A 22,096-nucleotide genomic window follows, 5' to 3' on the forward strand; every position below is an offset into this window, starting at 1 on the left:
TGTCGTCGCGCAGAAGCGCTCAATCGGCTGTACAAGATCGACAATGCGGATCGACGCCACGCAGTGTGTTTTACGAGGAACGAAGCTGTTCATCTTCCTCTTGTCAAGGCCATGGCAAGCGTCGATTAAGAGAATGATTAGGACCCGATGTTCTGCTCCTGGGAGATCCATGCTTCCACTCCTAAGTGATCGATGCGAAAGCTATGTTCCAGGCCGGCGTGATAGGATTCAAGCCGACATAAGTAACAGGATGAGAGTTCCTTCATGCGTGGTGTAAGTCATTATAAGTTATATAAAAGAAGAGTTCAATTCCGACCTATAATTACCACAACCGTCCAATATAATTCCTATCAGTATCACTGAGAAGCTCTAGATATTAATGTGAACACGCAATTTTAGCCGTTTACAATCCGATCCACAGAGGCACTTGCGTATTTACCCTAAGCCGATGTGCCGAGCTTTACACAGTTTGCCACCAACCTTGTAATGTAGGGGCAATACATATTCAGAACTTACCATCTACGGGGAGCTACTGCGAAAATGCCATTCACTAGAGATCCTCTGATGGGAGCGTGTAATCCTTGACACCGGGCCGCTTCCCTATAAGTATTGCTAAGAAGCCAGACCTTCGCATCGACAACTTCGCCGCAACGCCAAAGAGGGATGCTACTATCAGAAAATGAAAGGTTGTTGCCCTCGACCCCTTGACTGCGAATGGGGAAGGGCTAAAGACTGTTGAAGCGATTTATTAACTATTTGACAGTCGACTTCCTCACTGGGAGAACGTTGATCGATTCGCCCGTCGCGCCATCGCAACCAATCTCAGAGTGGCGTAGCCATATCCACGGCATCAACGCAGAGGCTCTAGAGCGCATAACGGGAGGATATGAGTACAAGCGGGGCTGGGAAGAAGCGCGAACAAAGTTTCCTGTACATCGGCGACGAAACCATTCTTGTTAGACACTCATTCGCAACGACTTGGAACTGTTACGCATATTTCATAAGACACTTGTCGATCCTCAGGTGCTTGCAGCAGACGCTGTCTTCAAACACGTGAAGAAGAGACCTGGATATAAGTGGCCGGTTAACAAGGTCTGCGATGGCATTCTTGGCATTTCCCAGAATATTTCCACAGCAAACCAAGTTCATAGTAACTTAGAGAATGTATTGGCACCGAGAGAGATCATATTGCGTTGCATTCAGCGGCCCAGGGACCTAGAGGAATGGGGAAAGCAGAAGAGGGAGAGATATGGAAGCCGAAAAGACGGGAAAAGGGCGAAAATGGTTGTTAATCAGTACCGCCGATCGAGAGGGCGAATCAATCGCCGGTTCAACTGCGGGTCAAACGGTGAACCGCAAAGCTGAGCAACAGCCTCAGCTCTGACTATATTCCTGATCGAAACTCTCGAAGAGGGCCAGATCAAATGGTTCCTTGACTTGTTTCCGCGATGTGGTCTTTACAGCGCGCGGTACAACCGATTTTCTACGAGCTGGTTTGTTGTTGTTGTGGTGTGTTTGAGTGTGTTCAGAGGTGCGTTTTTGATGCATCGACAAATCGCTTCAGTGCAGATACAGCACTGACATATACCTATCCGCATAGGTTAAGGGCCAGGATTTTGCTGTTGTCGACTTTAACATCAGCCGCCAGTGCCTCACTTATAACTCAGATATGAATGAATAGACTCCGGGAACAGAGCAGTCAGAGAAAGAATTCTGCAAGTTGCATGCCCTTACCGGGGCGGCCTTGCAGCCTGCTACTATATTCTAGTAAGCGACTGGGAAGCATTAACTGCAAATTACCAGAGGCAGGCTTGGATTGCATCGTGAAGGACGGCTCCTGACAGATGTATATAAGGTGGGAATGCAAGCAACATACTATAATAGTTAAGCTACTAGATACTAGCTCCTCTGCCTTCCTTATTTCTTTTCACATAAACAAAGTGCATATAGCCATGAATGTCAAGACATTTTCATAAGCGTTATAAGTCACTGCGTAGTATGTCTATAGCCTTTGTCCGAATGCGTAATGCGTGACTTAAGATAACGAAGAAATATCGCCAAAGGGCTATATCTCTCGTCTAGATTCTCATCGCAACGCTCGCTCTCAGCATGCTGCAAAAGACCACTCATGAATTTGAAAGTTCCCTCGCAAGTTGGGCATATGTACCTCAATTCATCTCCGTTAACAAGAAATTTTGGCGATTGACGACAATCGCATGCAAAGCGATCGATGTCATCGCAGGAGAGGCCTGATTGACAGCGTCCGACCTCTAGATGCAGCACCATGGCAGATTCTGTGGGGAATTTCCGAGGGCATCCAGGGCACTCTATAAGTCTTGCAGTATGAATTAGGTTATGCTATTGCAGAAACTGTCAGGTATATGCAAGATCTAGGGTATAGGAAACCAACATGTCTCAGGTTAGAACGACTGTCAAAATACTCTCGACAGATCCAACACAGATTGTGCTTGTCAATTTGGTGATTAAGAAGTTCTGCCGGAGTATCATAGTCATGGCAGCAGAAAGGACACCAGTTGTGCTCAGCCTCCAAATGCTCATCCAGCTCTTCGTCTGTGTCAAACTCTACTGAGTAGTAGTAGTCGTCACAAAGATGACAAATGAGATCAAGCATTATTGCCTGCGCAGTTCGTTTCTCCTCAAGCTAGTCGAGTCATTTATTCTGTCAAAGGAGACTATGAAAATGAAATTGAGGGGTCGTGCGAAGTTTCGGATAATAAAAAGTGTTACAAACGAGCGCCGTTCTAAGGCGAGGGGCCGCCTAGCCCACGATAAGTGGGGCCTTGTTACGACCCAACGTCATTGTAGGATCCGGATCGGAATATTCACCCTTCCGATCCACGAATCAGATGTCGCTCGATCGGCTCGAGGAACGAGCCATGCGAGCAACACCAGGATAAGCTCGACCAGCTCGACAAACGAGCTGTACGAGCCACCAGATCAACTGGATATTATAAGTTCACTTTATGTCACTCATTCAGAGAGCTTAGACAGCCAGTTGTTGACACAGCTCACAATACAATCAGATTGGAAGTCAGACATCCACTGCAACCGTATTGACTAGCTGCGTGACCGTCTACGCGCCCAAGATCCGACCTGACTACTCTGCTAACATAAACCCAGTCCAGCTCAATAGGTAAGCCACCGCCTCTCAGCCAATAAATTATAAAAAGTTATTGCATTACTCCTTCCACAAGCCGCCTGAAGCTCAATCGGTGGTCTGTGATTGGTCGATGACCATGTCACTTGACCCGCCCGGTTAGCTCAATCGGTAGAGCGTGAGACTCTTAATCGAGAACACGTTCTGATGCAATCTCAAGGTTGCGGGTTCGACCCCCGCATCGGGCTTTTCCTATAACAAGTCACTGGTTAAGATTAGGCGGTTATTTTTTGTCTTTTTGAACAATTTTTGCGTCACTTGAAAGAGGGGATCGGGATCCTTTCTTAGTATGTACTAGTATGTGCTTTCTCATATCTTTTTATATTCATGTAATGATTCCAGTCATCTCCCCTTACTGGCATGATGACCACCACTCGCTCGTGGCGACGCACTTGTAAGGGGCCTCACACTGCGTGGGACCCGTGTAACCATCACCGCCGCACTATCGAACCGTCATTAGCTTTCAATTTTTATTCCAACTCGTTCATGGTATGGAAAGTCTTACCTGGCCCCATTGGGGAACTGAGCCGCCTCCTGAAGGGTTCGACGGGGTGGAGGTGGCAGGAGGAGGAACCTTGGTAGTGGTGGTCGAAGAGGGAGGAGAAGGGGCGGTTGATCCTCCTCCACAAGCAGTGCCGGTGAGAAGAATGTTCTTGGCCTCCTGGGCGTAGTTGCAGCCGTTCTCGACGTTGGAGTCGGAGTAACCGGCATCCCAGAGCATGATGCCACCGAAGAAGGGGTTGGAGCTGACGCTGTTGACAATGCCGGCCAGCTGCTCGGGCGTCGCGTAGTACTTTGCTCCGCCGGCATTGCCATTGGCACCCAGAGTGGAAGCGGGAGCACCGACAAAGAGCTTTGCGTTCTTGGAAGGGGTCGTTTCGATGAACGTGACCCAGTCGTTGAAGTTGAAAGGGGCATCGCCGGGGAGGCCGAGGGAGCACACTGGGTTGTTGTTGTAGAACTGAACCCACAGGTAGTCGAACTGAGAGGTGCTGATGATCTCGCCCATGTTGGGCTCGGGGATGGGGCACTGAGGAGCACCGGTGATGTAGTACGTGTTCGAGGGGTCGCTGGCAAAGTTGGACCGCAGCGTCGAGATCAAGTACTGGTAGTACTCGCTGCCGGCGTTCAGCTCAATGTCAAAGTCGAAGCCGTTGACGAAGATGTTGCCAAAGGGCCTCTGGACGGTGGTGTTGCCCGAGTTGCCGTACGCGTTCCAGAGGTACTGGCCGATAGCCACGGCCTGGGACTGAGACTGCAGAGAGTACGAGCTGGCGGCGCCGCCCAGAGACAGGATGACCTTGACGCCGGCCGCCTGGCAGGTGGCGATGGAGGAGGCCAGGTCGTCACACAGCTGGGGGGTGCCGTCTGTGCCGACATAGCACGAGTTGCCCATGTTTCCAGAGGGGAAGTTGCCGGTGGCGCCATAGATGTCCAGGAATGAGAGGATGACAATGTCGATTCCGGAGCTGGCCGTGCAGTACGTCGAGAGGTTGTCGTTTTCGTTGTTGGTGGCGCCCCAGTACACGGCGTTCTGGCCGCTGGGAGCTTGACGGGTCTTGATGGTTCGCGAGGGAGCGGCGGCTGCAATGGTCGTGAGACCGAGGGCAGCAAGGAGAGTGCGTGACAGCATGTTGGATGGTATAAATGACAAAGTTATAATATATACAGAGAAGAATAGCCGCCACAAAAATATGAACTTCAAAGGAAGGAATATGGCACTGAGCCCTCTTGAACAAGCTTGCGTTGGGGAAAAAAACAGAGCTGTTCTCTCTCCTGGGGAAACACAGACCTGATATATAGAACTCTGGGTAGACAGACGGATGACCTGCAGGCTCCAATCTCACGGCGGCACGTTCTACCAGGATGAATGCGGAGTAGTGATGCCATTTGCAGAAGCTGGCTTCTCGCTCTATGGAGAAATGCCATACTACAAGATGATGAGATGATGTTGTTTGTTTCACTTACACGGTCACAAAAGGCGACGTTACATGGGGATGCAAACAATTCGGTTCTCACCCGCCCAACTGGTGCAGATGAGATTAAAGTGGCCCACTCTGTTCCCGTCTTCATTGAGATATATATTCCAAAGAGCACATGGCTGGCACTTGTCCTGCTGATATGGGACTAGAAGGTGGACAGGTGATTGCGGTATATCAAGGTCGGTTTGATATGGTCGAAGAGGGTATCAATCGACAGATAGGCGCGTGGACCAACTGGGGGCCATCGGACACTTGGACCGAAAACCGCAGGCTGAGTGACAGTAGCACGGGATTGAATTGATATGGATCGAGTTTCCTGGTTGGGCAGCGTTCAGAAACAATACTACAATGCCCATGAGAGCAGTGGTTCATTAGCATGTCTGAAAACCCGTCCCTTTTAGGCAGGTCTGTAAGTGGCACGGCATCTTGAATCCGCGCAGCCGCCTGAACCAGCACTCGACACATTTGTTACACCTGATAGGGAAACGCCTGTAACACTGGCCCCGAGCACATAAGTAATCCAGGAACCGTAGCCGCTGACTTGTCTGCTTATCACCAGATGCAGGATACAACGTTCCTGCACTAGCACTGTGCAAGGTTCCGCCCTACCAGCAGGTCTTGCGGCAATGAAGGGTTCCTGCATCTGTCATGCGCTGTTATGTGGGGGGTCACCACGAGGGACGGGGTCCTTGGAGCTATGATACCGTCCAGAGAAGAAGGATGCAGGATGAGTTACGTATGCCCTGGCCAAGCAGGGTCGTCTTGGTAGAGTACCTGGGCATATATATGTATGTAGGCTCCGGGCGGCACAATCGCGTACGTGGGCGGCGAACTGGCTCTTTCTTCCCTCTTGCAATTAATCCAACCATCAAACGTCTACACTGTTCTTTACAGAGAATGTTTGGCGCCGGAATAATCTGAGTTGTAGGAGTCCTGTGCAGATAAGGTAGTAACACGTATACACCCATATTCATGCCTTCTTACCAAAATCGAAGCTACTTGCTCTACTTCTTCGTCTCGATCAATGCAGCCGCTCAAAGAGGGTGGAAGAATATATCGCCGCATTTGTAAGTGATAATGCGGCCCGTTTTCCTTCACCCTGCTTGGGCCGCCTTACAGCGCAAAGAGTCTCACGCTCTACCGACTGAGCTGTCCAAGCTGCATGGCCGTTCGGCAGATATTCGGGAGTCGAGAGCAATGAAGAGGCATCTCATCGCTCGATCGGTAGAGCGTGAGATTCCTTGAACGGAGTGGCTGACTACGCGGAACGGACAAGGGTGCATCTACAAGTCACACAAACGGAATCTGACAGTGCAGCAAAAGAGGAAAGAAACTACTGATCAGTATTGAATCAATAATAGCAACCAAGAGGCAGTGAATAATGAGAATGCATTCATGCCACAATCAAATCTGACTATATACTGAGTTGTAGCGCATGTACGTTGTCACGATGGGAGATACGGGGGTTGTAAACGCCTGCGCGGAAACATTGGCTTAAGGAAAGATGGACAACAATGACGGCCGCTCACAAGCTTTGAGTGTGCTGTTTGATACGATATTCACCGTGAAGAAGCGAGCCTCTAGAGGTAGACAGTCTCCGCCTTCACTTATATATGATTACGTTAGTCATCTGAAAATGACAGTGTTGGGCTGACTCAATATGTTGATGACGGCTTAGTAGTATATTACTCCAGGCCTTTAGCTGATACAGTTCTTATACGTAAGATGAGCGCAAGCGGATGAGTCCGGCGCTGTGCCCCTCTAGGCTTCACCGGGATGCGTTTGCTCAGCCTCATGCAAAGGTAACTGAACAGTTCGACACGAATAGCCTCAGTCGACGGCATATGCCCAATCACGCTTTCTAGGATCTCGATTGATGAGTCGAGACAGATTGACTGTGTCACATGCATTGGGTGACTCAAAGATGGATTCGCCTTGAGGCACGGAGTGTCTAAGTAGATGCTTGATCCTGGTAAGAGATGCGGAATGCGATCAAGCCCCGATCTCCCGATTGGCCAGCCCGCATTACTATCCGCATGCAAGTCGCACTTCCATTCGTTAGCCTTCACGGATCTATCTTGAAGGCCTTGCGGCGGAAGGATTGAAGGATGGAGAAGAGGATGAGAGGGCGATGATACGACTACTACAGCATTGTCGAATCGCGTAAGAGTGTATGTCATAACCCGCGGCCCTTGGCACTGGCCGGTGAGAGACATGGCTTTCCTTACCCATCCAACCAACCTATTTTCTTCCATGGCTTAATGTAGAGAGCCTTTCTTCGCTTATAGCCGTTCTCGGTGGCCATTCGCTACTTCTATTAGAGGGCTTTCACGTATAGAATAATGGCTTCGCGTCTTCTTCTGAAGGCTGTTGCTTCTTCCCCCTTGCTATTGACACGACAGACTAGATTGCCTTTGCGGTTCCAGCAATTCCGCCTCCATCCCGCCCTCTCCTCCACTCACGTTGCACCTTCACGCCTGTCGCCCAGATCTCACCATGTCCGATTTCAGAGCACCGTCGCAGAGCCGCAGAAGAAGAAGCTCCGATGGTACTGGAAGCTGCTGATCGCCCTAGGAGCCACCGCCGGTGTGACAGCCGGCGGCGTCACTGTAGCAGACAGATACTACATGGGAGGCATCCTGACGCGCAGCCTGCGAGCATATGCAACCCTCGCGCAAGTCGGGCTCGACTACAAGATGCACTCGGGAAAGAATCCCAAGCAAGCCCGCGTCCCCATCGACGAGCTGCACGACCGCAACGCCAAACGTGTCGCCGACATGATCAAAACCAACGGCGGCATGTTTCTCAAGATCGGCCAGGCAATTGCCGTGCAGGGCGCCGCTCTCCCTGAAGCTTACCAACGAGAGTTTAAAGATATGTTTGACGATGCTGCACAGGAATCTTGGAGCGACGTCCAGGCTGTCATTAGAGAGGAGTTTGGGGCCAGCGTGAGCGAAGTATTTGGCGACGAGGTGGAGAGGGAGCCGAGGGCTTCGGCTTCGATTGCGCAGGTTCACTATGCGAGGCTGAGGGACGGGCGGGAGGTTGCGATTAAAGTGCAGAAGAGGAAGTTGGCGCAGCAGGCGTCGTGGGATCTCTGGACCTTCAAGTATACCACAGGCTCTCCCACCTCTACCTTATGATATCCATTGACAAGATGAACTAACTGGCGGCTGTGATAGGGTCATGTGTGACTTGATAGGCAGAACGACCGATATCCCTATTCAAGGCATCGGCGACTACATCATGAATAACATCATGAAGGAGACAGACTTTCAGAACGAAGCGGCGAACACGATACGAATCTCTGAACTCGTTCAGTCAGACCCCGATCTGAGCGCGCGAGTGTACATCCCCAAAGTCTACACAGACCTCACGACGAAGCGCGTGTTGACGTCTGAATGGATTCACGGCGCCAAGCTGTGGGACAAGGACATCATCACCGGCCAGTACAATCCTTCCGACCATGTGTCTTCGGGGATGGGCCTCAACGAAGCCGACGTCATGACGACTGTCATTGACCTTTTCTCGTCGCAAATGTTCAAATGGGGATTCGTCCACTGCGATCCTCATCCGGGCAACATGTTTGTTCGACGCCTCCCGTCGGGCAAGCCGCAGATTGTGCTCATAGACCACGGCCTCTACGTGTCTCTATCAGATGACTTGCGGCGACAGTACGCTCGTTTTTGGAAGTCTCTGCTCACAGGTGACAAGAGAGGCTTGGATGAAGTGTCAGCCGCTTGGGGAATGAAGACGTCCGATGCCTGGGCCGACACGTTCATGTCTCGCGACTCGAAGAAGCCAGAGCCGACCGACGAGACGCCCGAAGAGCGATCCGAGCGACTGATTGGTGAGGCTGCTGCCTTTTTCGGTGAAGATGGGCTGTATCCTCGCGAGCTCATGTTTCTGGAGCGGAATCTAGCTCTCGTCCAGGGCAGCAATCGCTTCTACGATTCTCCCGTCAATCGACTGGGCATGATTGGTCGCTCGGCGATGCTGAACTTGCGCGACGACAGCGAGGTGACGTTTTCACAGGCGTTGGGATCGCAATGGGCCATGTTTGTGCTCGACGCGGTGTTTTATTTGAGTCGGTGGAGGCAGTATATGGGCTGGGGGAAGGGTTTTGAGGACGAGCTGAAGGAGGCGGAGGAGAGGATGGCGCAGGATATGAAGGACTCCATGTCTGGGCTGTGGGAAGTCGACAAGGAGGAAGCATAGTGAAAAGGATGTTGACGATGCTACTCTGTTCTATGTACAAAAAGTCGGCCGCCATTTCTTTTGTTGGGCTTCTGACCATATCCATGTACAATGTCTACCTATGGGCCATCTCTTATTCTATACATTGGCAAGAAATCGTGCAATCTATTTATGGGATTTCTCTGTGTCATATACATGCATTTTGGCATTGCATTGAGATGTCATGGGCAGATACGTAAGACGTGCCGCCATTCTGTAGTAAGCGCTTTCAGCACACCTAAGCCAATGGCGCAAGGGGGGACAATCCATGTCTGGGGAAACGTAATACAAGACATTTCAGCTCCGTTTTCATCTACCATGAGTGAGAATGCGAGAAAACCTGATTCAAGCTGCATGTCCTCTGCAAAAGACGTACATAAAATTGGTGTATACACGTGAACCATGGTCCCCGTGTGCGAAACATTCCCTCGATCAAGGCTTGGGAAGTATTCAGGGTCAGATGCCAGCCTCTGAGCACCCGTCAGCATGTGAGCTTTGATGCCATCATGCTGTATGAGTTGAAAGTGGGATGGAGGGCCCTTGATGGCCAGCCAGAGCATAGAAAATGTAGGTATTGCCGGTAGAGGGTCGATGATGTGAGCAAGAGGTGCAGCTTTTGGTAGTGCCCGAGATACATTCTGGTCTTTATCATCTCCTTTCTTCGACACATGGCGTCAAAGTCAAGAGTTTGCATGGTCATGGAACATACGATTCATGCTGGAACGTGTCGATGTCAATCAACTAATACGCAGCGTCAAGACAGAATGCAGGAAATATGACAACAATTTCTTATTATATCCGACTGAGAATCCAATATGCATAATCCACCAGTTGTTCACTAGGGATCCGGCGGAGGTACCTGTAGTTTGCAGTTATGGTCGTCAAAGAAAAGCTGCCCTTAGTTGCTCTTGAGTTCCACGGTATCGACATATAACTGACCTGCCATACTGTTCACCGAGGTTAGCATGCGACTTGATTTGAAGCAGAGACACCCATGATGAATTTGCACTCACGCGTCAGGGTATCGGCCTCCAGTAACTTCCGTCTCATCAACTGCCTTCCGAATCTCTGCCTCTTCCTCCTTTGTAAGAGTGACATTGATAGCTCCCAAGTTCTCTTCGAGGTACTTGACCTTCTTCGTACTGCCCACTCAGTCAGCCTACATCAATCTCTCCAGTTCGCCTACTTATGACATAACAAATACGTACCCAGGAATTGGAAAGATGTCGTCGCCCTGTGCCAGCAACCACGCCAGGGTCAACTGTCCCGGTGTTACGCCCTTGCTAGCAGCAATCCTCCCAATCTTGTCGGCCAGCGCCAGATTCTTGGGAAAGTTCTCCTTGGAGAAACGAGGTATGATCTTGCGGAAGTCATCGTCGGCAAAATCGTCTGGGGACTTGATCTGCCCCGTCAGCATGCCCCGTCCCAGGGGGCTGTAAGCGACAATCGCAACGCCGAGCTCTCTGGCCGTGCGCAGGAGATCAATCTCGGGCTTCTCGATGTCGACGGCGAAGGGGCTGTATTCGACTTGGATGGCGGTGATTGGATGGATGGCGTGGGCGCGGCGGAGGGTGGCCGCTGAGATTTCGGAGAGACCCAGGTGCCGGATTTTTCCTTGGCTAGACGATGGAGCTGTCAGCCTATGTCGATACCAGGAGATAGGAGTACACTGACTTTTTCAACTCTACTAGAGCCTTGATCGTAAGCTCAACAGGCACCTCCTTATCAAGCCGATGCATGTAGTACAGATCAATGTGAGAAACACCGAGTCTTTGGAGTGACTTGTCACAAGCCTGCCGCACGTATTCCGGATCCGAACGAATGGAAAAGCCCCCAGCATCAAGAATGCCGCCACATTTCGTGGCAAGGAAGATGTCGTCACGCTTTCCCGTACGCTTCAACCATTTGCCAATCAAGTCCTCGTTGTCGCCGTAGACGTCTGCTGTATCCCAGAACGTGTTGCCCAGCTCGTGGGCGCGGTCTAGAACCTTGAAGCGTTCTTCGTCTGAGCCTCCAAATCCATAAGATACGCTGAGGCCCATGCCTCCGAAGCCCAATCTTGGAACGAGAGGGCCGTTGCGGCCGAGGGGTTTGGCGGGAAGCTTTGTTGAGGCCATTGTTATGCTGTTATTGGACGGGATGTTATTATGTGACGAGACTGATGTTATGGGACGAAGACGTGAATGCGATGGTTGAATGATGGAACCTGAAAAGTGTGTTTTAAGTCTATATATACACTTTATCTCTGTCTATGAACCCCAGATACAAGATCCGCCATGCATTAAGTCCGGACTGAGTCTCTAGTCTATACGAATCGAAGACTATCCTGGAAACTAGGAATGGGCAAATATTGACGAGGAGCCACGGTCATTACCGGAGATAGTCGTCGATGTTACCGCTTGATACTGACCTATCGCATCAAACTCCGCCAACATGGAGCGGACTTTTTGAGGTAATGTGCCCACTGAGGGTGAATATGATTGGAGCTGCCAACTTCGTAGGCTTAAAAGTTCAGTTACCTCATCTGGGGGCTGCCCGCTACTTCGGTTTATTTTCCGGCCTCCACAATACGGTATGGCCGGGGTTGTGGTTTGACGTCGTGATTCCATACCCATCTTCGACTAGCAAGTAAGTCTAGTCTGTTGTTCGATAAACTGCTTATAGCCCGCAATCCTTTTCGATGGTATAAGCCTAATTCTCCAACCGACCAAACAGCACCCAAACGCCTCTGCTTATTCATTACAAGCGTGTGGATCGCCATTGGCCGGCCGAATGGCCATCTGCTCACCTCATCGCCCCTCTGTGATTGATTCTATGATCACCTCATCAGTCGCTGCTCAACTCAACATCTCCCTACAGCTGCCATCATCGCTTCCCCCCACGCTGCTGTTCCTTCGCTACTGTCCGTTGATGACGGCACCCTCTCGTCAATCGCCATGGAGCACGTTGACGCTTTGACGATAACCAACAACCAATCTGCCAGTCCGCAGAATGACGATGATAGGAGCAGCAGCGAGTTGAGTGCAGCGAAACCCACTATTCCCGGTACACCAAAGGCGGTGCCGCTGAAGCTCAAGACATCCGAAAGGAGACGCATCCAGAACCGCCAGGCACAAAAGACTTACCGTATGTACAACCACTATCGCAATGAACTGATCCCCTAATAAGTAGAAACCACCAGGGGAGAAACAGAAAAAGAGGCTGCAGGCTCTGGAGTCATTCGCCAAGTCGCAGACACTTGTCCAAGATGCACCAGCCTCTGGGGCACCAAGCGCCACGATCGGCCAAGAAATGGCTGGCATCCTGGCCGGCGCCGACTCGCCAATCTTGGGCTTGTCCGGCATGATGCAGCATCAAGAGTTCGGTCCGGCTGCTGGTACAGGCATGGGAAGCCTCGTAGGATGCGGCACGAGCTTCAGCGCTACTGCTTTGAGCTACCAGACAAGCGTGCCAGCTCCCATGTACAGATATATGCCGAGTCTTGACTTCCAGCAGACGGACGGTACCTTGAATCCCGGAAGATCGTTTCGGGAGGATCTGTTTTCCGCATCTCCTCCGCTGGCTGCCCAATCAGGATCGGATGCCATCACCCCAGGAGGTGGCTTTGATTCGTCTTGTCTGCAGCAAGACGCCCCCCAGCCACATATCATTGTACCAGACAGCCAATCGTCAGAGCAAGACGATACGGATAGCCTGCTTGCGCATTTTCTGTTACAGGACGACACAGCATTGAGTAAATCTCTTCTAATGAGTATCCGCAAGCACAAGATCACCCTCAAGGATGTCGTGAGAAAAGGTCTTCAGTCATTGGAAAATGACTCGCAAACCACGACGAAACCAGCCAACGGCTCAGTACAGGGGCGCGCATTTTACAAGCCTATGCAAGGTGAATCCTAAGACATGAGAGCTACTATATCACGTCTCTAACAGTAAATACATAGTGCCGCTTCCCGACCTTCACGCCAACACAATCCGCGTCACGCAAATGTCGTTTGTAGCAGCTCTCCTGCACAACGCAACCATGCTCGGCGTAACAGCCCCAGAGATGTTTTCACTCGAGTCCGAGTCTCCCTTCTTCACATCCAAGAAAGCACCAAGCGCAAGCACAGAAGGACTCGCATTCACCGATGTAAAAGACGACCTGAAGCCCACTCAGAACCAGCTCACACAGCGCCATCACCCCTACATTGACGCTCTTCCCTTTCGCGCTTTCCGTGAGCGCCTCATAGCCTTGATGCACGCTGAGCCGCCCATCATCAACAGGGAGGAGCTCTGCCACGACCTGCAGAATGACGGAGTCATTTGCTGGGGTTCCTTTGCCGGCGCCGGGACAGGGCACTCTGGCGCCCCCTGGGATATTCGAAGTTGGGAAGTACGGCCGTGGTTTCTGAAGAAGTACTGGATGATCACAGAGGGAGCTCAGGGGGAGATGTATCAGCAGGCGAGATGTTGGTGCGAGCTGAGGGGAGAGGATGTGCCGACATTGTGGTGATGCAAGAATGAACTTCAAGAGGTCTTGTATTTTACCCCTACTCATCTATACTGGACAATTGCTCCTCCTTTGGCACAGCATCTATCAAATGTGCTCGCTCACAGCTTAGCTACTCACCTCGGTTCTCCCATAGTCATTTGGACTGCGCCATGAACCGTCGGATCCAGTTCAACCTCGCCTGGGCAGCACTTTTCGATACCATGGCTTCCGGGGCATAGTAATCGAAGCCATGCAAGGCACCCGCAAACACCATCAGCTCGGCCTGCACGCCATGCTCCCACAGCTTGGACGCAAACGCAACTACGCTGTCTCGAAAAGGTTCGGCAGACCCAACCTCGATATATGTCGGGGGAAGGCCCGAAAGATCCGTCGCCCGAGCCGGCGCTATAAAGACCGAAACGTCATCCGTGCCGCGTCGGTCGCCCAAGACCAACCCGAAGCTGAACTCGTCCGCCTCGCCGGTATAAGAGCCGTGGTGGAAAAATTGCTGATGGGAGACGGTGGCAGCCCGGTCGTCCAGCATGGGACAAATGAGAACTTGAGCGCACAGCTTGGGGAAGCCCTCGTCCCGGGCCTTGATCGCGGCCGCGGTAGCAATGCCTCCGCCCGCCGAGGAGCCTGACAGAATCAACTTGTCCGGGTCGAAGCCGAATCGATCTGCTTGTTTGGCGAACCAGACGAGACCTTCCCAGGAGTCCTCGAAGGGGGCAAGGCCGGGATGCTCTGGAGCCAGACGGTAGTTGACCGAAGCGACGATGCCGCCGATCTCTTTCATCCAGGAAATCGCAGAGGAAATCGCCATGTACTCGTTGCCCATAATCAAGCCTCCCGGGTGGATGTTATAGATGGCCGGACGCTTCTTGGTGTCGTCTGAAGCGACATCCTTCAGTCTTATGACGGACAAGCGAATGTCTCCCCGGGGCCCAGGGATGAAGACCTCTTCCACCTCGAGAGTTGGATCTGACAGAATTGCGTTTTTCTCGGCCTCGGCGACTTGGTCGACTGCCACTCGAATAGCTGCAAGTCTGACGGCGGAGTCGGTGGGCATGGCCTTGGAGAGGCTCCCATCGAGCATGCCAGGAGGGACGCCTCTGGCGACTTCAGGGTCAAAGGGGGGTCTGATGTGAGACATGATGACTTTTTTCTGTGCTGTAGAACGTCAGAGTCTACTATGTTTGGAGTGAAGGTGTTGAAGCCTGGGAAAGGCGGGTGTTGCAGCGGATTCTTACGGGGTTATATGATACTCTCCGCCCCTGGTTATTTACATACTGAGCCTACGGTGTATATACATGTCCTTGCACAACATCCTGTTGTATACTCCGTATCCTATTCTATATCCGGGAGCCAATGCTACCTACTTATTTGGTCAATCGTTCTGATTAATGTTTGGAGAGGACAGTGACGCGGCCTCCTTGCGTGCTCAGATATTGATGTAGAGCAACACAAAGTCTACGAAGTTCAGGGAACCTTGCCATAATCCAGCAGCTCATGGAGCAAATCAACACGGGTAACACCCTCGCCTATTAGTTGCTATGTCCCCAGGAATGCACGCGTGCATAATATGATTATACTAAGTGTCCACATGCAGTCAAAGGTTATCATCCTCTAGAGTTGTGGTTAATAAAAGCAGAGAGCGGCCAGCCAACACTCCGACTTGGTTATCTAATATCTTAGATGTATATTTCTATATTCACTACTCCTACTATCATTATCAAGCTTAATAAAAGACTTCTGCTTGCTCCTACTGGAGTTATTTCTATCCAGCCTTACCGACATATCGGACGTTGTTCAGATAGAGTACCTTGTGCGGATGAGGGGGTAGTGCTACAATAAAGCACATACTACAACTATCTTACTTACATGTACCCTTCCTTACCTTGATGCCTGCCTTAATGGTACCCATTAGGCTAGTGAATCTCGGGCGCGGACATTGGATTTCAAGCTGATTGGTTCGGAAGGGACAAGCCGTGTTTAGTCCCCGTCAGGTAGGTAGTTTTAGGCTCGGATCATAAGGCGCGTGGGGTGGTCGCATATCTAAGGTATTCACTATCATCATCCTGATATTGATGCTACTTCAGGACTCCAGACCATCACGTCGAGACATGCATGCTGGCAGTGCGAGCGAAATGGTTGGCCATGAGCTTGATCCCTTGTCGATGCATCGCATATACTCTCACGTCTCCCCGCCAGCTTCCATGCCGCCGCCATGGTTGAAACCCGAGCCCAGAGAGCCGCCAAAAGGAGGCACAAACCAGAGCCAGAGGACCCAGGTATGTCCCGTGCAGCACCGGCAGGCCGTCACTAACAATGAACAGAGGAGCAGGACGCTCCATCGCGCAAACGACAAGCCCGAGGCAGGCAGACAGCCATCGAAGATACGCGCAGTTCAATTGCCACGCCCTCGTCGAAGCGACGGCGAACGTCAGGACCACCTGCCCCCGAGAGGCTGGGCAATGCCGCAGCGGAAGAAGCCGACCCCAATAACCCCGTCGGATTCTGGATAAAAACAGACCGCTGGCCAAGCAAACTCTTCGAGCCCGAGCCAGACATGGAACACCTGCTTGCACGAAGGAAGTCCTCGTCCTCGTCCGCCCGTAAGCGATCGAGTTCAGCCTCGTCCATTACGCCAAGCGACCAAAAGCCGCGTGAAGAGAAGAGCGCCCAGTATCGAGATTCGCGTTATGAGACACTGCTTGCCACCAAAGGCAGTTTTATGGCACCATCGAAGCTGGATATTACCAACGAGAGCAAAATTCTCTGCGAAACCTTGCTCGAGGGAAACCAAACGTATCCCGAGAATTCACTCTTCCGGGATGACATCTTCGGCTTGACCTGCGAGAAAATCCGCACGAAGAACGAAGCTCGGGTTTTGCAAGACATCACTCGGCTTATTGTACCTTCCGCCGAGAGCCTTGCAACATATGGCGCTGAACACCTCGATATCCTGACAGAAAGTGTCAACGAAGGCTGGAATAACTCGATTCCCTTGACTGGGAGGCGTCCGCAGCCAGACTATTCAGTTGGATTTTTGCGAGATGCATTCACCGAGGAACAGCTTGATAAGCTATCGCCCTTCATTGGCGACTTTCTCGCCGACCAGTCATACTTCATGGCCACATACTACATGTATTTTCCCTTCCTTGCCTGCGAGGTGAAGTGTGGGGATGCCCTCGACGTTGCCGACCGTCAGAATGCCCATACCATGACCCTTGCGGCTCGAGGCGTGGTCGAGCTGTTCCGTCTTGTGGGACGCGAGAACGACGTCCACCGACAGATCGTAGCTTTCTCTATCTCACACGACCAGCGCTCAGTACGGATCTATGGCTACTACCCAGTCATTGACGGCAAGAACACCAAATACTACCGCCATGAAATCTATACATTTAGTTTTACAACACTAAATGGGCGGGATAAGTGGACTGCCTATCGGTTCACCAAAAATATCTACGACACTTGGATGCCAGGTTTCTTCAAGAGAATCTGCTCAGCTATCGACCAATTGCCGGCAAAGGTAGATTTTGAGGTCCAAGCCCTGTCTGAGTCGACTGGCCTCTCTCAGCGTCTGGAGAACGGTGCACAAATGGAGGACTCTGTGTCGCTATCTGTAGAGGAGAACGACCAGGCAGACAATGCTGGCCAGGTGGTAACTCCAGCTACGTCTTTTTTGAAGCTGGGGCCTGTCAAGCGACGGAAGAAAACGTAGGAATAATCATTGCTACATTCAGGAACTCATGTACGCACGTGCAAGCACACCAAGTGACCAGTCAATGACCATGATCTTGAACAGATATCCCCAGCAGAAGCAGGGACAGCTTTGGCCATACTTGTCCGCCAACTCAGATGCAAACAGCCAGATATGACACCTCCACCCCCTGACAATCACTGTCCTCCCACGTCACCGCGTCCACTTCAAACGAAGACTGCCTCGTCGGCGTCGTCGTGACGGATAGCCGCGGGTTATGTCCCTTTTCGAACTCAAACTTGGAAACGGCAGCATACACCACCTGAGGGCGCCACTGGTCCAGACGCACCTCTTTGGCTCGATGCCTCTCTTTGACATGATGCGGCTTGCCATCCGCCTCCCGCGGCCGAAAGTTGTGGAGCTCGACCTTGCCGGAGCGGATGCCGGGAGGGTCCGTCTCGTATGCGATCCACGACACCTCGGCGCTCTGGAGGGCGGCGTTGTCCCATGTTTCGACGTGCAGCTGGAATCCGGTTTCGGTTACGTGGTCTGCGGTGGCACGGATCTTGAAGCATTCTTCCGGTTTGAAGTGGAAGCCCTTGAGCCAGACAACCACTTCCGGTTTCTTGCTGAAGGGATCTTTGAATTTCACGTCCTTCTCGTACTCCACGCCGTCCCGCGTGTCTTCCTTTGCCGTAGTGTAGGAGCCGGTCTGCATTGTGGAATTGTTCTGCTCCGTCGCCAGAGAAATTGCCGCGGCCGCGTACAGACGACCGCTTTCCACGGAACTGAGATTGAGATTGAAGCTCGTCGTCTCGACAGTATCCGCGTATGCCCTGAGCTGGACATCCCGTACTCCATCATTACACTCGAGATCGAATTCAGTAATCCCAAGAGCAATGTCCAGAGCCTTGTCCTGTGGGTTCTGAAGTGGAATGCTTTTGACATAGTGCGACGGAGACTGCTTCGTCCCCCCTTGCTCTTGCGTATCAAACTTGCCAAACTCTGTCGTCGCCATGTTGGGGCGGTAGATCCTCCAGATGAGCATCTTGTCCGTCTCAGAGAGCTCGTTGGGCCAGTCAATGTACGTGACGTTTTCTGCCCACCCGGGACAGATGCGGTATACCATGATGGACCGCTGGTCAAAGTGCGAGGTCAGCAACGAGGGGCTCTTGTCGTAGTGCTTGAAGACATTGTTTTCGACCCATTCCTCTGACAGTTTGGATTTTGCAAACCATTTGATGACCTCCTCTCTGTTCCATTTAATCTCGGCTGCCGGACTGGAGTGCTCATGGATGCAGCCCAGTGCGTGGCCCAGCTCGTGTAAAGCCGTTCTCCGAAACAGCCCGTCATCCTTGGCCAAGCCCAACACCATTGTCGGCTTCTCCTTTGGCGTTTCCTTTCGCTTGTGTCTTCCGATGAGCGATCGACCCCCCTCCAACTTGCTGTCAAAGAGGATCCTGATCTCTGCGTTGTCGGCATTGTCAAACACAAACTGAATGTTTGCATACTTTTCCCAGATCCTCGCCGCGTCTTGCACCATTTTCTCGTGATGAGGGTAGGGCTCCTCGTTCATGAAGCGCACATGCAGCCACGCGCCGACAGGCCAGAACCAGTCTTTGCTGACGACCAAGGACATGGCGTCTGGATCTTCCTCGGCATCGCGCCCATCGTTTGTAAGGTTGCTGGATGGCAGGTCGGACAGGTCGGTTGAAGGCATGGGCCAGCAACTTGCCATTTCGAAGTCGTCCACATTAGGTTCGGTAGCCATGGTTAATGAATTTACAATAGGATTTGGATTGCTCAACAGATGATTTGCAAGTTGTCTGCACACAACCTGGGTTTACAGATCAATACAAGTATATATGTATGTTATCAAGAACTAAAGCTCTGGCGTATGTGATACTCAGGTCAGCGGGACTACTACTCATCCGCCACACAACGACTTTGCGGCTGGCATGGTACTTGCAGGGGCTTCGAGGTTCAGATGGTTGAGCATACTGCAGCTCATCCGACCGCATAGCTGAGAGGTTTACTACTAGCATGCCTGATAGTATTGCCTATGGCAGCCATGCATGCAATCGCCGAAGCGAAAAAAGATGCATAATACTCGACAGGCTCCTCTTGGAGGTTGGCCTAACGCATATCCTTTTATCAATGCCTCGCCACCCCACAGCAACTACTGGGTACCTGCAGTTCTCCCTTGCAGATCAGCCAGCCTCTTAGCACGATCTCCTGGCGGATAGGGTTAGGGGAGTCGTCAATGTCTCGTTAGATGCAGAGATGCCTGAGCAGCTTCGGACTGTGATCTTCATCCTCGCTTGAGGTTGAGAGGTCGTCCACTTTCCAGGTCGTCAACGGGGGGCTTGATGCTTTCTTCTTCACCCAATTGAACAGGTCAATAAGATTTGTGTTATGCATCGGGGAGGATGCTGTGCCGTTCCCCGCACGAAACGTTCATGTTGATACCGATCAACTCGACGCGAATCAAATGATGCCACTCTGGCACCGTGGTAAGGCGTATAGAGTGTAGCGCAACCGTACATCCATCAGCATACATCTGATTGCCTAGTTGAATTAGTATATGGGAGATGCAGCTCTGATCAGCTGGAATGTGATCACTGACATGTCTTCACGGCCCAGTGTCCTAACCTAGCCACACGAGAAAGAAATTCATGGTGAAAGGTTGGAAAAAGGTACAATCGTAATAGCATTGGTTCTGGCAGAAGCAAACTAGTGACTTGGGGACAGCTGAGGCTGAGGTACAGCGAAATATTGGTACGGTGGCGGGCTGAATGCACAAGCAAGTCAAGCTGGACCTATTAGAGGCTTCGCATGATCCTGCACGGGTGGAATATTGTCTGCCGTGTGGCAAGTAGGAGCCAGTCATTACTTTGGGACGGAACAGCCGATGTAAACGAGTACAAGAAACGCACAGGGTGTGCATATCTGGGATCATCACAGCTTGTAGGATACTGGCGCCGTGCGGTTTCGTTCGAGGCCTTCTCTTTCTTGGACCAGTCTCTCCAGTCAGTTGGACCAGACTACAAGAATACTATAAGAATCGTCTCCTTGTCATACCTTCTGTTCCTCCGCATCTCTCCCTATAAACCCACGACACAACTCATCTAGTACTTTCATCATCATGTCTATGCCATTAGTCTTCACCTCCACCGAGGAAGTAGTCACTCCTCAGAAATGGTACGCTGACCTGAGCCAAAACGCCTCTGCCTACAGCAACTGCTTCGTCCGACGAATCACGCACGTCAAGAACCTAAACTCCGACGTGCTACACGAGTACCTCCAAATCATCTTCGAAGATGTTGGCTCCAGCTCCAAGGACCGGACTCGTGTGCTGGCGGAGCGCCAAACGAAACAAGACCAAGTCATCATTGGCATGTGGTCGTTTGGTGCTAAGCCGTCGGTCAAGTCGTTGATGAGCTCCAGCTCGGGGAGCTCGAGTTCCGGTTCGGGCCTTTTCAAGCGACTTGCGTCGTTCTTCGGGTCTTCCTCTTCGTCATCTTCGTCGTCCTCGTCGTCCAAGGGCCTCCTCCCTCTGCAGCTGTATTCGCTGACTTTTGACGACAACAACCTCAACGTCATTGGCCTGGCTGATATCATGCGAGCCACCAGCGACAGGATGGGTAGCTATAACCTACTAACTAGAAACTGCTACGTCTTTGCAAAATCCGTCTATGAGACGGCAATGCAAAAATACCAGTGTCAGCAGAATTCCTGGAAATTCTCCTCCCTTCGGGGAACTATACCATGGCTGCATGCGAAAACCGAGGAAATGAAGGTCAGTATCAGTTCTGTAATACTCTCTACAAGCCAGCTAATCGAATGTGTTAAAAGCAAACGGCAGGGGAATTCGACCAACAGCTCAAGAGCGATTTCCAATGGGCCCCGACGGCAGACGAGGTCGAGGATTCGCTGGGCGTGTTGTATACAGCTGCCGTCGAGTTCCTTCGTCAAGATGGAGTCGAGCTGACGGATGAAGAAAGCGAGGAACTGATCAAATACTGCAAGCTGAAAGATCTCGCAGACCGTTCCACAGAGACTTCTCTGGCAGGCGCGAGTGCCAACGTCAAAGAGGCACGTTTACGTCTTCTACGTGTTGTTAAGAAGCTAATAAGGTATTATAGTTGGACGAATCGTTCAAAGATTTGGCCGACAAGGTGCTTGATGAGCCACGCAAAGATGACCTCCTGGCTATATACCAGCGATACAACGAGAATGCGCCGGTACGTCATGGTCAATGTAATCCTCTGTATGGTACATACTGATTACTCCTATTCTAGCCGGTAATCGCCGCAGAATCATCAGCCGAGCCGCCGCCTGGCTTCAAGGTGCACAGAGTCTCGGACGAGCTGTGGCAGCAAGGAGAGGATGCCATCAAGATACTTGTAGGGAGTATCTTGGAAGAACTCGAGGAAAAGGACTCCAATAAGTGAGAGCAATTGCCAATTATACCAATGTGTTGGTAATGGTACGATGGTCATGGTGCGGGACCTCCATGGAGACCA

At 51.5% G+C, this 22,096-nt stretch overlaps 9 protein-coding genes and 1 non-coding gene across 10 annotated transcripts; 5 read left to right on the forward strand and 5 right to left on the reverse strand.

Moving 5' to 3' along the window:
• Positions 1-1,986: 1,986 nt before the first annotated feature.
• On the reverse strand, positions 1,987-2,632 carry BBK36DRAFT_1123676 (hypothetical protein; the record flags this gene model as incomplete). Its single annotated transcript, XM_024891085.1, has 2 exons — positions 1,987-2,358; positions 2,411-2,632. 2 exons carry the CDS (start codon positions 2,630-2,632, stop codon positions 1,987-1,989), a joined length of 594 nt encoding a protein of 197 aa, XP_024748136.1.
• Positions 2,633-3,271: 639 nt separating this feature from the next.
• On the forward strand, positions 3,272-3,366 carry BBK36DRAFT_t124. The gene has a single exon. It is a non-coding gene; the product is annotated as a tRNA-Lys (tRNA).
• Positions 3,367-3,530: 164 nt separating this feature from the next.
• BBK36DRAFT_1135927 (carbohydrate-binding module family 1 protein) lies at positions 3,531-4,866 on the reverse strand (the record flags this gene model as incomplete). Its single annotated transcript, XM_024892805.1, has 2 exons — positions 3,684-4,866; positions 3,531-3,620 (listed from the first exon to the last, which is right to left on the reverse strand). Exons 1-2 carry the CDS (start codon positions 4,809-4,811, stop codon positions 3,531-3,533), a joined length of 1,218 nt encoding a protein of 405 aa, XP_024748137.1. The 5' UTR covers positions 4,812-4,866.
• A 2,790-nt stretch (positions 4,867-7,656) lies between these two features.
• BBK36DRAFT_1170491 (ABC1-domain-containing protein) lies at positions 7,657-9,378 on the forward strand (the record flags this gene model as incomplete). The annotated part of the gene is made up of 3 exons (XM_024895451.1): positions 7,657-7,708; positions 7,738-8,269; positions 8,343-9,378. The coding sequence occupies 3 exons, from the start codon at positions 7,657-7,659 to the stop codon at positions 9,376-9,378; spliced, it is 1,620 nt and encodes a 539-aa protein (XP_024748138.1).
• A 916-nt stretch (positions 9,379-10,294) lies between these two features.
• Positions 10,295-11,513, reverse strand: BBK36DRAFT_1142747 (Aldo/keto reductase; the record flags this gene model as incomplete). The annotated part of the gene is made up of 4 exons (XM_024893543.1): positions 10,295-10,343; positions 10,410-10,538; positions 10,605-11,015; positions 11,071-11,513. 4 exons carry the CDS (start codon positions 11,511-11,513, stop codon positions 10,295-10,297), a joined length of 1,032 nt encoding a protein of 343 aa, XP_024748139.1.
• A 1,174-nt stretch (positions 11,514-12,687) lies between these two features.
• BBK36DRAFT_1123675 (hypothetical protein) lies at positions 12,688-13,888 on the forward strand (the record flags this gene model as incomplete). The annotated part of the gene is made up of 2 exons (XM_024891084.1): positions 12,688-13,282; positions 13,338-13,888. The coding sequence occupies 2 exons, from the start codon at positions 12,688-12,690 to the stop codon at positions 13,886-13,888; spliced, it is 1,146 nt and encodes a 381-aa protein (XP_024748140.1).
• Positions 13,889-14,021: 133 nt separating this feature from the next.
• On the reverse strand, positions 14,022-14,936 carry BBK36DRAFT_1123118 (alpha/beta-hydrolase; the record flags this gene model as incomplete). Its single annotated transcript, XM_024891017.1, has 1 exon — positions 14,022-14,936. One exon carries the CDS (start codon positions 14,934-14,936, stop codon positions 14,022-14,024), a length of 915 nt encoding a protein of 304 aa, XP_024748141.1.
• Positions 14,937-16,094: 1,158 nt separating this feature from the next.
• Positions 16,095-17,591, forward strand: BBK36DRAFT_1177550 (hypothetical protein; the record flags this gene model as incomplete). Its single annotated transcript, XM_024896068.1, has 2 exons — positions 16,095-16,158; positions 16,351-17,591. 2 exons carry the CDS (start codon positions 16,095-16,097, stop codon positions 17,589-17,591), a joined length of 1,305 nt encoding a protein of 434 aa, XP_024748142.1.
• A 133-nt stretch (positions 17,592-17,724) lies between these two features.
• On the reverse strand, positions 17,725-19,341 carry BBK36DRAFT_1123477 (zincin; the record flags this gene model as incomplete). Its single annotated transcript, XM_024891058.1, has 1 exon — positions 17,725-19,341. The coding sequence occupies one exon, from the start codon at positions 19,339-19,341 to the stop codon at positions 17,725-17,727; it is 1,617 nt and encodes a 538-aa protein (XP_024748143.1).
• A 1,374-nt stretch (positions 19,342-20,715) lies between these two features.
• BBK36DRAFT_1170496 (hypothetical protein) lies at positions 20,716-22,024 on the forward strand (the record flags this gene model as incomplete). Its single annotated transcript, XM_024895452.1, has 4 exons — positions 20,716-21,369; positions 21,426-21,665; positions 21,716-21,814; positions 21,872-22,024. 4 exons carry the CDS (start codon positions 20,716-20,718, stop codon positions 22,022-22,024), a joined length of 1,146 nt encoding a protein of 381 aa, XP_024748144.1.
• Between the last annotated feature and the right edge of the window lie 72 nt (positions 22,025-22,096).

Source organism: Trichoderma citrinoviride, assembly GCF_003025115.1.
Source record: "Trichoderma citrinoviride strain TUCIM 6016 unplaced genomic scaffold BBK36scaffold_10, whole genome shotgun sequence".
NCBI lineage: Eukaryota > Fungi > Ascomycota > Sordariomycetes > Hypocreales > Hypocreaceae > Trichoderma > Trichoderma citrinoviride.